The sequence below is a fragment of the Diadema setosum genome, chromosome 4 (genome assembly GCF_964275005.1).
Source record: "Diadema setosum chromosome 4, eeDiaSeto1, whole genome shotgun sequence".
NCBI lineage: Eukaryota > Metazoa > Echinodermata > Echinoidea > Diadematoida > Diadematidae > Diadema > Diadema setosum.
In genome coordinates this window covers 37,591,444-37,606,800 of record NC_092688.1, presented here as the reverse complement: position 1 = coordinate 37,606,800, position 15,357 = coordinate 37,591,444, and the positions used below count along the sequence as shown (strand labels likewise).

At 37.9% G+C, this 15,357-nt stretch overlaps 1 protein-coding gene across 1 annotated transcript; it reads left to right on the top strand.

The window, feature by feature from the left end:
• The first annotated feature begins 1,033 nt into the window (after positions 1-1,033).
• LOC140227840 (uncharacterized) lies at positions 1,034-14,892 on the top strand. The gene is made up of 5 exons (XM_072308234.1): positions 1,034-1,085; positions 5,735-5,866; positions 11,835-11,986; positions 13,020-13,261; positions 13,990-14,892. Exons 1-5 carry the CDS (start codon positions 1,034-1,036, stop codon positions 14,138-14,140), a joined length of 729 nt encoding a protein of 242 aa, XP_072164335.1. The 3' UTR covers positions 14,141-14,892.
• Positions 14,893-15,357: the final 465 nt, after the last annotated feature.

The following is a 15,357-nucleotide window of genomic DNA, read 5'->3' as shown; positions in this document are numbered from 1 at the left end:
AATCTTCGCGTAAATGTGTAGATTGAAGGTGCAGAGGAGAAAGACTGGTCAAACTAAAATATTGTCCCATAAGCTGCGAGTGAAAACTAGCAATACTGACAATTAGGGTTGGCGTAACCGCGGTAACTTATTTGGATCCGACAAGAATTCACAAGTCATCTCTAAAACTATCTGACACAACTTGATTATTTTGCTGATCCTCTCTCACTCTCCAATAGACACCCAGTGATAACAGCGGTTCAGAAGGAGAGAGCAGCCACGAAACAGGACAAGGTTGTGCTCAAGAAGACTTACAAGCTCCTGACGAATCTTAGACAATGGCAATGGAAGTATGTTACTATTCGAAAAAGGACTCGTGAAAGAGGAGGAAGTGAACAAGCAAGAGAACAAAATAAATGCTGGAGAGGAGAACTAACTAAGACTAAACGTCATCACAGAAGAATCACAAAGTTCTTAGACATTTGTAGACAAGACGCCACAAAATTAGCACAAAGCATTTCAATGGGAAATTGCCCATTTTGTATATATATGTATTATCATGTTTTATATTTCCTATTTGAGATTCTGAGGCTGCCATCACTATTAAGCATGTGCTTAAAGATGACAGGCTCCTGCATGTTTTTTCTTCCTCTTTATTCTGAAACAAGTGTATCCTCAATTTCTTTGATCTCATTGTTATGTTTATACTTTAAAGATTGTGATTATGATACTATGAATGTAATATTGTTTTTCCCCTATTCTATTGTCAGATACTCGTGTTGTTAGTTTTCAATATACGTCTTCCTTGAAAAAAAAATGCAGAAATAGAATCAAACTGAACTGAAGAACCGAAGGGGTGGGGGTGAGCAAAAAAGTATTAAAAAAAAGGAAGTGATGGAAGGAAGAGAATGAGAACATGGACCAGAACGAAAGGACACTAGCAGAAAGACATTGAAGCAACATTCGAATCGGGAAAGTAGTCGAGAAGGGATAAGAATGAATAAGAACGGAGGACGGGACATATAGTGAAACATTGCAACAACAACAAAAAATCATGGTAGTGAGGAATCCTGGACAACCCCACAACCAGGACTCAGAGAGCCTCAGTGAGCTGAGCTGAAATACAGTCGACTCCCGTTATACCAAAGTCATCGGGACCGGCAGTTTTCTTTTGGTTTTTTTTTTTTTCTCGAAATTTTGTTATAATCGAACAAATAAACAATAAAAAGAAAAAAAAAAACATAGAGTTGATAATGTTGGGGACTGATTTTTTTTTTTATTTGAAACCGAAATTTCGTTATAAAGGCTTCTTATCTGAGGCATGTGCCTGATATCCCGACCAAAGTTGAAAAAAAAAAAAAAAACACATTCAGAAAGCGCTCAAAACTCAAACACGACGGATACCTTCTTGAGTCCCTGCTCCAACATTGTGATAGTATTAAACTTGTGAAGATTCTCTTTTATGGTTGAAAGATATACCTTGTTGACCGGTCTTGTATAGATACAATTTTTGTGTTCTGTTTTCAAAGACGTTGTATTCAATTCATGCACAATACATTTTATTGACTCATGAGGAGCATGGATTACGAACAGCTGGCAAGAGTGTAAGCATACATTATACTGAAAAAAAAAAACCACACCCACAAACACACACAAAAAAAGAACACCGCATGCACTCATGCACACACGCTCACACATACACAGGCGACGTGCTTAACAATATTGTGAAGAAGAGCAATGCATTTGGAAGACTGTCCTGATTTCATTATGTTCGCACGTGTCCACCTGTGGATACAAGATCCATAGTAAAACCTTCTACATTGACATCAAGAAGCGATGCCATTACTCTCCCAAAGTTGTAAGAACGTTAACAAATATTTATAATCATTGAGTCATGAATTTGTATCGCGCATTTTGTACAATAATTTGATTTTGATTTTAAAGCAATCTTCGAATTACTTCTGATGAGACGAATATTGTGTTTAAAAACAACAACCAAAAATACAATACGTCATAGACCCTCGATGGAGATGAAGAACGAGGACGTGACACAAAGATGATTATATTACATTGCACATGGAGTTTTACCACAGCATTCGTTTGGCACATAAAGACAGGAATATAAAATCATCATTCTTCGCCAGTCAAAGCCGACTCTTGAATGATATTCGTCTAACCGAATGCATACCTGTAGATTATTTTGAAATTTGCTTTTCACAATTGTCGCTCTCATAGTTAATTTGTTAACATTGAGCTATTTCGATTGATATTTAGTAATGATATATTTCGTGGCAAGACAGTTTTACATGTATAGAGGCTTTTGTAATTGAGCTACCTATAACACATGCATATAATATAGGAACAAAGTGCTGTTGTTTATAGACGAGTAACCCGATTACTGTGTGTACAGTATGATAACATTAACGAATTCAATGTTTATTGTAAGGATATTACCTCATAGTTCTTGGAAATTGCATACAAAGTGTCTTGGAATGTGACTCTTCATTATCATTGTATAACTCATAGGATATTGTCGCTTTTTGCCTATTTCCGCAATCATTTTTTATCAGTTTATATACTTATATGTATATACTTACACTCATTATGTATTTGATGGAGAGTGACTACGTTTTCGAGGATCATAAGGATGGTTTCCGTTGTAATGAGCTGCTAGTCCTGCTTCGGGATTAGACTTAAAAACTGCATGTGACCTTAAAATCGAATCGAATCAACCCGATCATGTATACATTGTTCACGGAACACGATTCACGGAACACTCCGGCATTGTGCAGTCTGCTCGAGCAGTGGAATTGGGGTTTAACACACCCTAATCGAGAAATGATATAGAGTTGGCACCTTTCTCGCTTCATGAATTTGAGTTTTGGGCCTTGGCCGATTAATGAAATTAGGTTTGCACCCTGCTTGGAAAATGAAATTGGGTTTGAGCCTTAGTCGAATATCTGCAATATTCCTCTCGTGAAAACTAATTCTAATACCCGTCAATCATTAAAAAAAAAAATAGGATACACAATCTAATAACATCTCAGTATTGCATGCACGGTTCACCATTCCAATCAAAATACAGTAATACATTCGACATTATACGTTGTTTAATTAAGCTTCGAATAAATATTACTTGTTTCAAGAGGCCTGCAGCTATATGGGATGTCCACTCTTCCGGAATTTACCATTTGTGCGATGGTAATAGTAAATTTGTCTATTTTGTATAGTTCTGTGTTTGAAATGTAGAGGAAATAAGAATTCGTGTAGAGGTTTTATGTACGTGTGTATGTTTGTTATTAAATGGGATTTGTATGATTTTCATGATAGCCTGTAAAACTTTTATCACATGCAAAATTAACAGTGTCCTTCTTTTGTTGTTGTTGTTGTTGTTGTTGTTGTTGCTACAATCGTATTCCCGAATGTAGCGTTGTCTCTCTTCAATATATTTCCGAAATTGCTTCATTTTCCTTTTCTTTTGCATATTCAAAAGCACACTGCACAACTACTTCCCGATATAAACATTCGCAGGCCTTGTCTTCATAGTATTTACCTCTCTCTCTCTCTCTCTCTCTCTCTCTTTATTTCCATTTGCATTACGTCATTTACGCAGGCCAAGTTTTGGACCCACCTAGTAAACATCAGCTCCAATGAGAATAATAATTAAATAAGAGATTTCAAGTTCAGCGTTTGGATGAGTAATATCGTATGTAGAAGAATCACTTTGTGTCACACGATGTCTCCCTACTCCCATTAAAGGACAAGTCCACCTTCATATGCATAAGGATTGAGAGAATGCAGCAATATTAGTAGAACACATCAGTGAAAGTTTGAGGAAAATTGGACAATCCGTTCAAAAGTTACAAATATTTCAAGTATCTGCACAGTCACTGCTGGAAGAGAAGACTACTACAGTGTATGATGTCACATGCGTACAACTATATAAGGAAAATAAAAAGAGAATTTCACAAAACTTTACTTTTTGAATAAAGTGCACATTTCTTCGACTTGCTACTGATGTATGTTAAGGGTAATAATGTCCCCCCTGCCTTCTGAAAGAGAGAAGTCGAGTGTTCTTTTGTTATGCGAGAAAAATGGAAATATGTATAATTTTCTTTATTTTTTCTTCATATCGTTGTACTCATGTGATATCACAAGCTATAGTAGTCTTTTCATCCAGCCGTGACTGAGCAGAAACTTCAAAAATTCGTAACTTTTTAACGGATTGTCCGATTTTGCTCAAACTCTCACTGATGTGTTCTACTAATATTGCTGCATTCACTCAACCCACATGTTTAGGAAGGTGAACTTGTCCTTTAAGTACGTACACACACTAGGCCTATTAATAGTCGTATTGTGGAAAGTACACGTCACTAGACGTGATTTCATAGACCTGTACCTGGGAGAAAAGTTGAAATCGACGGATTTGTAGTTTCATTATTCTTCTTCTATCATTCTTGTATTCTGCCAATACAGAGCATTCACACGGCCTTTTTTCCCTCTTGAATAACCAATTGTTTATTTTTTTTTTTAATTTATTTATTTATTTATTTTTTTTTGGGGGGGGGGGGTCGTGCAGTTCTTGCAGAGATTTTGATGTGGTAGTTTAAAGGTATACTATTTTAAAATGTAAACAAAGGCTAATTACACGTATTGTGTACGTCTGAGTTCGAATCCGTCATTGGATTTTCAAAAATATGATTCATTTTCACGAAAAAATGCCAAAACCCAAGTCTATCGGGAACGCCCCTAAAAATATCCGGCTCAGCGGCGGGTGATTGACAGATGTGTGTATACGTCACAACCAGAATATACGAGCCAGCTCGCCTTCGAAGGAGCTCGCATATCTGCCTTGCACTGCGTGTTAAAAAAATACGTGTGAGCGATAATTTTGCCCTCTTTTGAAAGCACGATTATGAAGTATTGAAATTGTAAACTGAGGGGAAAAGCCCATGTTTAAGGAATTTGAACATTACTCTACATACACATACGGTGTAATTTGATTTGGGCCCATATTTTACCCAGTTTATCTTATTTATAGTCAACGTTATTTTATTCTGCCCGAACCTGTTAGTGCGAAAATGTGTTGCATACGTAGACGTCAATACAGGCGTTTTATTTCTCCGCTCTAATACTCGGGCACTTGCTAACACGAGCATTGTCTTGCGTACACAATAGTTTGATCAATATACGACTGACTAGCGCGACTGGCGTTGTTGGATTCGCTAACGTGTTACAGTGAAGTGTTAGCGTCGGGGTCGGGCTAACTCGGCCCACGGGACAACTCGTCCCACCCGTCGAGGGTGGGCCGAGTTGTCCCACCCGTTGGTATCGATAGTGATCGTGAGCGCTCGTCTGTCTTTGAGTTTATTTCGTCTTTATGACGTCTTTTCTAACCGTAATTTTCATGGAATTGTGCTCAGTGGTTTCTGTAAAGAATATTTGCCAACTTTTGGGGGATACAACGACGTAAAAATGAAATTTCAGACGTTTTTATCGCGGTTTGCGATCCCCATAGGTTCACGTTCATTTCGCGCGGTGGGCTAACTCGGCCCAGCTAAGTTTTAGCTGTTGTTTTGTCAGTAAATCTCCGTAAAAATATCAATTTTATCATGTTTGAAGGTGTATTCAGGGTTCCTTCAACTAATTTCATCTTCGAGGGAATTTAATTTTGCACATGTTTGGTGAAATGTTGGATATTTGTTCGCATGATTTCATCTTTGCCGTATCCGCACCGCACTGTTCTCGCCACCAGCAGCTCGCTCACGCATCGATCACTGTGGCAGAGTTGAGCTGAGCAGCGCCATGCCCATGCCCACTCTCGGCGAGGCACGGGGCGGCGCGGGGCACCCGCGCGAACGGCACAGAGGGAGCAGCCAGCCACTCCGTACCCCGTACCCGTATCCCCAGCAGAGAAGAAATCAAATTACATTATGTAGCAGATCATTCGATGTGACCTATATGAAGGTCATTATATGCATTTGATTTTAACTCTTAAATGTTTTGTTGTTGCTGTTGTTGCTGATTTTATGTATAGATCTGCGTTCTACTCAAAAGTTATTTCTGTCCAATTTATGTTACCTTTTTTCTTAAAACAAACAAGCAAAAGTCAAGGGGTGAGTCTGTTTATGGGCATTACCGTGGAAATTAATAAATTGTTTGATATCCAGTGGTCAGTTATTTGACCTGTAGATATGGATGGTTTGGTTGAATGGTTGATATCATGAAACCGGTAATGAAATGTAGTGCTAGCTAGATTGGCCTTGTTTATGATTGTAGGGCCTACCTTTTGTGTTGACTTTCAAAAATAAAAAGGAATTGTTTTTGTTTTGATGACATTGCCATTTTTGCCATGGGAATCCTTACCCTAATTCAAGAGAAAAATCCTCTGCCACCTGTACCTGCACGATAATGGCCAACCGTCAAGTTCTTTTTCTTTTTTGTAATTTCCTTTTTATATATGTACTGTATATACAGTGTAAGTCTCTCTCTCTCCCTCTACTGTATCTATGTTATGTATACTGTGATGATCTATTGAACCAAACTTGGACTTAAACATATCATTTTGTTTTGTCATTTTAACATCTATTACTTTATCATTTCCTCTCTATTTTTTTTTTCTTGAATAACAGAACATTCTCATTTGACTTGAAATAATACTTTCATCTTTAATTATCACATTACCAAGTATCATCTGTGTACAAAGCTTTCTTTCCACAACTGCATTGTAAAGTTCTGTATTTTTTAATGATTCTTCGTCTGGCTCTATAGATCACCTACTGCCAATATTTCCGCTTCCTTTCCCCGTCTCTCTTTCACTCGTCCCATTCTTTTCTTATGCGTGATCAATGTGTTTGTCAATTGTCAAATGAGATTTGATTTGAAACACTGCATACTTCATGTGAATTGCACACCAGTATTTTTTTTCCGAATTCATATTTACATAGAACTAGTGTGTGCATATCTACACTGATGTTCAATGTAGACACATTTGATATCTTTAATAAAAAAGAAAGTCTCAAGTAGCGCTGTACTATGGATTAAAAAACATATGTGACAAAAACATCATTTTTTTTTTTTTAGAGTCATCACACTTCATCATCGGTGAATAGTGTGCATTCATAAAATGTGAATTCAATTCCACCACATTTTATAGTGTGTTATAACGGTAATACAACATTTGTTCCTGTGACCTTGTAACAATTGCTCTGGTGTATCATTTTCTCCAAGGACTTGGGATCAAGGTTAGGATTGTGATAGCAGTAGGGTTAGAGTAATGCTCCTTCGTAGAATTTTTGTTTGGTTTAGCATGCAGAATTTCAAGTGAACAATTGTTGCAGGAGCAAATGTCATGGAACCATTACGACACTGACTTCAGTCCTACTTCAGTTAAGAGGTCTACTTCAGTCGATAGTTTGCTTTCTTCTAGATTTTCACCTCTTGACCTACCTGTAAAACATACATGTAGTTTACCAGATAGTTGCCAATTGATGAACTCTGCCCCAGGTGAGGTGCATCGCAGGAAATGAGATTATTGTACACCTATATGTCAATCCAGATACACTTCATGAAATGTTGCATTATTGTAACACTCATTTCGGTGTCCAACATTATGCTCAGTCACTCCGCAAAACCAGACAATGTCCTCTCAAAACTGAATATTCACTATAGCTGTAGGGGCTGAAGAAAGCAGATCTGTTCTCGGTCAGTTCCTGTGGTAGACTCTTTCTTAATTCTACCCACTTACTTTTTCCAGGGTAGTTAATTTACATATTAAAATCATAAGATAGACAAATCAACCAAAAACGAAAGGAGGAAAGTAGTTTCACCCGAGGACCGAAGGAACCGATGGAAAATAAAGGTAGGGCCTACAGTTGATCACAAGGTGAAGTTGAACATGAATGGAAACAGATCAAAAGAGTTTGAGGACGTAGGTGTGGAGGTGAGTGGAGAGAATTAGGTTGTGTGGAAAACTAAATGTGGATAATTCATTAGGGGTATGTCTGAAAAGTAAACTACAAATATGGAAAGCTACACAAAACAACAACAACAAACCAAAGCTACACAAAAAAATTAGTTTCTGGTCACATTAATGCTCTGACATTATTGTTAGGTGTTTTGTTGATCTTTTTTGTATTTATTGGTTTTCCACTGATTGCAATACAGTATAAGACATATAACCATAAATCAAAATGATTACAAATAGTCAAAATAAGAATTACAGTAAAGATTTAAAAAAAAAAGAGCAGCTTACAAGATTGAGGCATGGCCATGGAGACTTTGCAAAACATATAAGGGGCTGAAAGGATATCCAAAGCACACCAGAGACAGCCCCACAAACCAACAGGAACTTACTCCATAGCTACACAGTGTAGAAGCCAGATCCCATTTATTATGAAGTTGGAGGTACCGGGTACACATCGGTGTTTTGTTGATTTTTCCTCTATGAGTTTGCACATGGATAGCTATGTAAACATTAGTCCTGCATGCTTCAAGTCATAAACATAATTTACATAAACTTAACATATCTAAATTAACTAATAGGACCAATATCCAACATGTCAGGAGGATGCATATCACCTTCCATGTACCCGAAACAATTTACGCAAAAAACAATAAAACAAAACAAAACAAAAAATCCATTGTGTATTAAGTTCACCATGGGCCTAGTTATTGGAATGAACTTCCCAATATGCTGCACCGCACCACCTTCTTTCAAACATACTCTTACAGTCTTAGGCTGCGTTCACATAGGAGTATACTATTCGGGTATACGGTGCTCGTTTTCGAGGGCACACAAATATAGCTTGAATCGAACGACAGGATTTCCCAACACCGGTTCACATAAGAGGGCACTATTCGAAAATGCCGAATAGCATAGAATAGTATAGTGGGAATCGTGCTTGTTCGATTTTCGAACAGCGTATACCATTTCTCGTTTATGAAATGATGACGATTTTGGTCTCAATTTGCCCTTTAGCAAAAATAAGCATGTAGACTGACATTCTGATGCAGTTTAGAAATTTTTAATAAGATTGCTGGGATGGTTGTGTACGAGGAAGAAATCCGGATGGTGCAGGTGATGGTGTACTGGGTCGACTTGACGGCGCATAGCGAATAGCGAATACCGTATACCAAATACTTCTATGTGAACGCAGCCTTAGGCTGCGTTCACATAGAAGTATTCGGTATTCACTATTCGCTATTCGGGCACCGAGTACACCATCACCCGCACCGTCAACTCACCATCCCATGCAGTGAGGATTTCTTCCTCCTACATCCCAGCAAATCTTATTAACAATTTCTAAACTGCATCAGAATGTCAGTCTACATGCTTATTTTTGCTAAAGGGCAAATCCAGACCAAAAGTGTCATTATTTCATAAACGAGAGACGGTATACGCTGCAAGAAAATCGAACAAGCTCGATTCCCACTTTGCTATACTTTTCGCAGCTATTCGGTACTTTCGAATAGTGCCCTCCTATGTGAACCGGTGTGAGGAAATCCTATCGTTCGATTCAAGCTATTCGCGTGCCCTCGAAAAACAAGCCCGAATACCCGAATAGTATACATCTATGTGAACGCAGCCTTAAAGCAACATCTTATTAGCAGCTACGGCACGCAAGTGCATACCGGGTACCTGGTAGTAAACTTGTTGCTTTTTTTCCTTGTCTATTCTTCTACTCCGGAGGGATCCTAACCAGGAATGCAGGTATTGATCAGCCTGCCTGTTACATTCCACAAGTCCTTCATTATTGTACCTGATTTCAGAATTCTTGTACGTGGCAGCTTGCCGGTTACCATGGTCACACAGTCTGGTTCTCAGTAGGAGCCCTGCTGGAATGTGACTCCTGATGAGCTTATTCTCCATGTATAAGTTGCAGCTGAACAAACTTGCTGGTATGTATAGGCCCCATCATATTTCTAGTACCATAGCCCAATTCCAAACTCACCTTTGACTTCATGCTGAGACAGACTGCTGTACATTTTTATTTTGTCTGTACTATTTTCATGAGAAATATGAAAATACATGTAAATTGAAATTGAGAGTAACAGGAATGGAAGAGACCAACTAAAATGTAAAAACCCAACTCACTATGACTACAAATGAAAATAAACTGGACGAAGGTGTCAACAAGCTAAGGTGAGAACTTATTTCTTCTTTTTCTATGTCACTGTCGAACATCCCAATGTAGTGGCCGACTGGACAAGGGAAGTTAAGTTCGGACTACCGAACTTAATATGGAATGTTAAACAAAAGAGTAGGTGTGGTGTGAAAGGGATGAACACATGAATGGGAAAGGAATGAGGGCGATAAAAAGAAACAGCATACAGGTCAATGAGAATGTGTGTCAACCTATGAACCTATACAATTACAAACTGAACAAAATATAATGATCTGAGATTGAAAAGAATGAAATAGCCAAGAAGCTCAACAAATTCAAGTTTGCTGTCTTACCGTGGGCCTACATAATAGCAGGCCATCATAATACAATTTTAGGCGCAGGTAAGAAAAAATGTGAAATATTAGCTTTGTCGAAAGTTATGGGTGTTACAAAAAAAAAATCCCACTTTTGATCTTTAATGCAATGTAGTTCCAAAACTAGTACTACATTACAATCTCAGAGCTTACCTGGTCATATTTTCCCCTACCAGGCCCTACTACTACTTGCAGTATCCATCCTGCACAAGTCTGCATGCAATTCAATACCACAGAGTTTACTGGTCTATCCTGCCAGAGAAGTAATACCTGGTACTTGGGCGTAAAAGAAAGAAAGAACATACATGTACTAATGTAAAATTAATTTCAGGGCCAATAGTATTCATTGTTGTAACAAGGTGCAGTCTATATGACAATTCAATGATAAAGTGATTAGGTTGCTACATAGATGTACTTCGATCACAATGTAATTTACTATTGCTTTATCTGCTGCTTTCGTTACAAGGTTATATATTCCATTCATTTCAGTACTGGTATAACAGTATTTCTTCAAATTCATGAAATTCTTCCGTCGAGATGTTTTTTAATGCAAGTGATTGACAAATTGCCCTACATCGATGTAATAATTATCTCTATAAATCATCATATTTACATAAACATTTATATCGATGTACGTGTAGGGCAATTTGTCAATCATTAGCAGTAACAACAGTATTTCTGTTAGCAATTATAGTACATTGAATAAATATCACTTTGAAAACAGACTTCACCATAGTACTAGTAAATCATTTCAGACACAAAAAAGTGACATTTTCACATATTAAAACTCGTATTATTTCACAAATATTACATATTCGTAAATTAAGGAGCAGTGTCCCAACATAGCGAATAGTGTCATCCGAGTCACATGATAATTGCCAACAATACAGCATGCATCAAAATTGTTATTTTATGTGTGTGTTGTGTGTGTGTGTGTTTTTGTTAAAAAAAAAAACGTCTGAAATTTCATTTTTACGTCGTTGTATCCCCCAAAAGTTGGCAAATATTCTTTACAGAAACCACTGAGCACAATTCCATAAAAGTTACGGTTAAAAAAGACGTCACAAAGACAAAATAACCTCAAACACAGACAAGCGCTCACGATCACTATCGATACCAACGGGTGGGACAACTCGGCCCACCCTCGACGGGTGGGACGAGTTGTCCCGTGGGCCGAGTTAGCCCGGATCCTTAGCGTCTGCGTTCGGACTGAATTTGTAGCTCTGAAAATTTGAGAAAACGCTGCTTCTTGACAATGGATCTGGGGCTTGAGTCGGATTTGGTGGTCTGAACCCGAATCTGAGATGGAGGAATCAGATGACGACAGTGGAGACGAGCCAGCGGCCCTAGATCTATTTGTTTGAGCCGCTTGCAGAGGTGGAGGCCCATGTCAGGCTGAGGCCGAGTCGGTGGACGCTCCTCCGGGCGGGCTCGGCGAAGATGCTGAAGCTCGTGCCGCTGATCTTGACGGCGACGCACTGCGCCTGCTGCTGCAGGAGCAGTACAGTGAGACTGGGAAATAAACTGGTAAATTAAAGTTAACTTGTACTTCTCATTACCAGTCATAGTTTCAAATGTATTATGCTCATTTGTTGATCCATAGTCTAACGTTTGTTACATATACTTTGAAAGTTTGAAATTATGTTTTGAAAAAGGACAACATAGGGCCTAACATCAGTTACCGAAGTCTTATTTTGTACGTTATACTTTATAGTATAAAGTGAGATATTATTCAGAACAAAAGTGAAAGAAGCTTCGGAAGTGGGCTGCTGGTGACACAAAGAAGAACAGTTGCCTAGGCCTATTACTAGTAGAGGTCTACCAGGTACATGTACTTGTGATAGACCTACGGCTACGCTATAGCTATAGCTGTAATTTCTTCCTAAGTAACTTTTATGATTATCTTCTCGTAAAAGTATGAAGTAGAGTCTCCAAATCACTAGATCATGTATAAATATTGCCACTACAGCAGAAAATACACAGCATTGGAGTGACAAAGCTCTATATCTTATGATAGTGCCAATAACTGCTACTTACTGCATAGAGATTATGGCAATCATTCACTTTAGTGGGATATACATTGTATGTATTTGGTTGATATATTTAGCCTTAGCTCTTGGGTAAACTTGAAGGGAATAAACCCTCAACTGAAATAAGCCAGGCAACCAAAAAATATACATTCCACTAAAGTGGATGATTACCACAAACTTAGTACAGTACATGTGCATATAGCAGGTGAGCATTGCCATGGGGTGGCAAGCCAACGTTCACAAACAATGGGGTGTTTTTATGGGAGACGCCTCTGGTATATGTATAGTGATAGACTCATTTTGTAGATATTTTGCGTGTATAACACAACATCTTGCGGAGGTCATCTCAACTTCTAGATGGCAGCCCAGCAATTTTGGATGTGAATAGTACATGTACATGTATGCTGCATGCTCGCATGGCTATTTCATGTATTAATGTGTGCAGACAATTCACTGTTGCAGAAGTAACTACATAATACAACCTCTTTTAGCATCACTTTATATTCATGCTTTCTATTTTGATAATACAGGTGTTCATGCAGTTGTGGGTGTATCCCAATGCAGTCAGTGAGGGAGTCCATATGCTGCAAAGAATTCCTGTACTGGTGAGGAAGATGAATGACTACACTGACGGTGAGGAGGACCTGAATTGCATCACGGAGCACCCAGGATACCAGCCAGTATGTCTAGACAAGTGGGTACTGGAGACAGCGTATTTTCAGTATGTACAGCAGTATGAGGGTCACCACCGGAAGGATGTAACTGAGAATGAGTGAGTACCTATACTAGTGCAAATGTGCTACTACATGCACGCCATTGAACTTTAAAAGTTTATCAAATTTGTGAGAATGGTTTACACTATAACAAAGTTATGTATCATCAGTAAAATAAAAAATGTTATTGACATGTCCCCAAATTGGAAGTAGTTCGAAACAACAATGAACACTTTTAGTTACATTTTTCATAGCAAATAACTGCAGATAAGTAAGAGTATAATTCATAAACCATGTTATAAGGTTGTACAGTGGAACTTCATTTAGTTGGAAAAAAAAAATAACAAAGTGCTAATACAATGTGTTACATGTTTTGTATCTAAACATTTTGCAGGTCCCAGCTCTTTATATGAAAATTTGTGTTTTTGTACCATAGTATAACAAAGTAATTTTCATGGTTCCATGGTCCTCCTTAGGACCTGTTCATTTTTATTATTATTATTATTGTTTTTTTTTTTCTCTTTTTTTTTTTTTTTTTTGGGGGGGGGATCTTCTCTGTCTAGCTATGTTATAGCCTCAGGCCTTTTCGGTAATTACATGTACAATGCTATGACATCAAATCCTGTGATGTTTAAAGAGAATAATGTATTCATGAACAAATCAAAAGGGGGGAAAAACAATTTTATGCCTATGCATTCAAGTATTGACATAATATGCAAGTGTATTAACATGCTTGCTAACCCCCTTGTCTTTCTTGTATTTCCTCTTTTTTTTTTTTTTTTTGCAGGCGATCAAGGCACATTGCATACAGCCAGCTGGCTCAGTGGTGTTGGGGTTTTCTGGGCAGGAGGGTTCGTGTTCGCCTTCCTTCATGTGCCGTCACAACCATCCCCTACTCTTATCCATCCGAGGTGTACAGGGGATTCGAGGACATATAAAATTTGTTTCTTGGATCTTCAAGTGTGACATTTGAGGGACTGGAATTGGGATTATTTTTCTTGTATGTTGCACTGTATTACCCATGGCTACACCTCTGAGTAGAATCCAGAAGTCAAGTTCAGAAACCATTTCTACAAGACTCTGGATGCTTGTCATGTATTCTGTTTTACTTAGTATCTTACTATCTATCTTTAGAACAAACTATTGAGTTTGAGAGTATTGCAGTGATACAAATTTTAATGTGTTCAAATATAGTGCCGCATTTGTTTCTTTTCTTGTAGCTTTGATTTACATCTCCTGCATGTGGTTATTGTACATAGTATTTATCTTGTCCTAATCTGTTGTAATAATAATTCAATACTAGTATGTTTATGCTACTCAAGCAGAGCATATACCGGTAGACTGAACGTTCATAAATTGTAAATAGAGAAGGGAAATGCCTAATGAGAGTGATAGGTCATGAAGCTGTAAATCATATTTTTGCCACTAATGTAGCTTGTTTCTATTCATATCCATTTCCTATTTTCCTATGACATTTTGAAGTGGGGAAATGACAAGTTTTGTGTTCTCATGAAATGCTTGTACATTGTACTTTTTTCCCCCGTGTCGGTATGTTCCCTGCTCTTTCAAAATGAGGTGAAAGTTGCTGACCATGAAAATGTAGATTTGTGGAGCATTATTTATAGTTATGTAATGGCTTTCTCACATGTTACACATTTAGATATGATCAAACAATAAATGTAAGTGATGCAATGCAGTGACAAGTATTCTTGAGTGACAAATCTTTTTTTTTTTTTTTTTTGGGGGGGGGGGGGTTTACATAGCAACCCATCTCCTTCCCTTGAAATGTTTCTTGCCCTGATTCATTTGACACCCACATGTTTCTGTGGTGCCGAGTACAGATGCAAATAGTACAGAGAGATTTCAAAGTGATTCTAAACGTGAGGATGTAATATCATTTACAGAATCCTTTTACAATCTTTCTCAGCTCTCTGTATCTGTACTCTAAGCAACAAAAACATGCGGTTGTCAGATGTAACGGACTCCAATTTTATAAATTAGACCCCGTAATTATGAAAATACCCAAATAGCGATTTTCTTACTAATTCAGAACACACACACACACACCCTCACACACACATATACACAAACAACTTGTGTAGAATTTGGCTAAAATTATCAAGAGAACACCGTCCATGTAATGCTGTGTAGTACT

Excerpts from the sequence above, each read along its gene's own strand:
- LOC140227840 (XM_072308234.1), top strand. The coding sequence starts at position 1,034 with ATGGTAGTGAGGAATCCTGGACAACCCCACAACCAGGACTCAGAGAGC. Across the intron at positions 1,086-5,734 it reads CCAGGACTCAGAGAGCCTCA|CAGCTCGCTCACGCATCGAT; the intron begins GTGAGCTGAGCT and ends TCTCGCCACCAG. Across the intron at positions 11,987-13,019 it reads TGAGACTGGGAAATAAACTG|GTGTTCATGCAGTTGTGGGT; the intron begins GTAAATTAAAGT and ends TTGATAATACAG.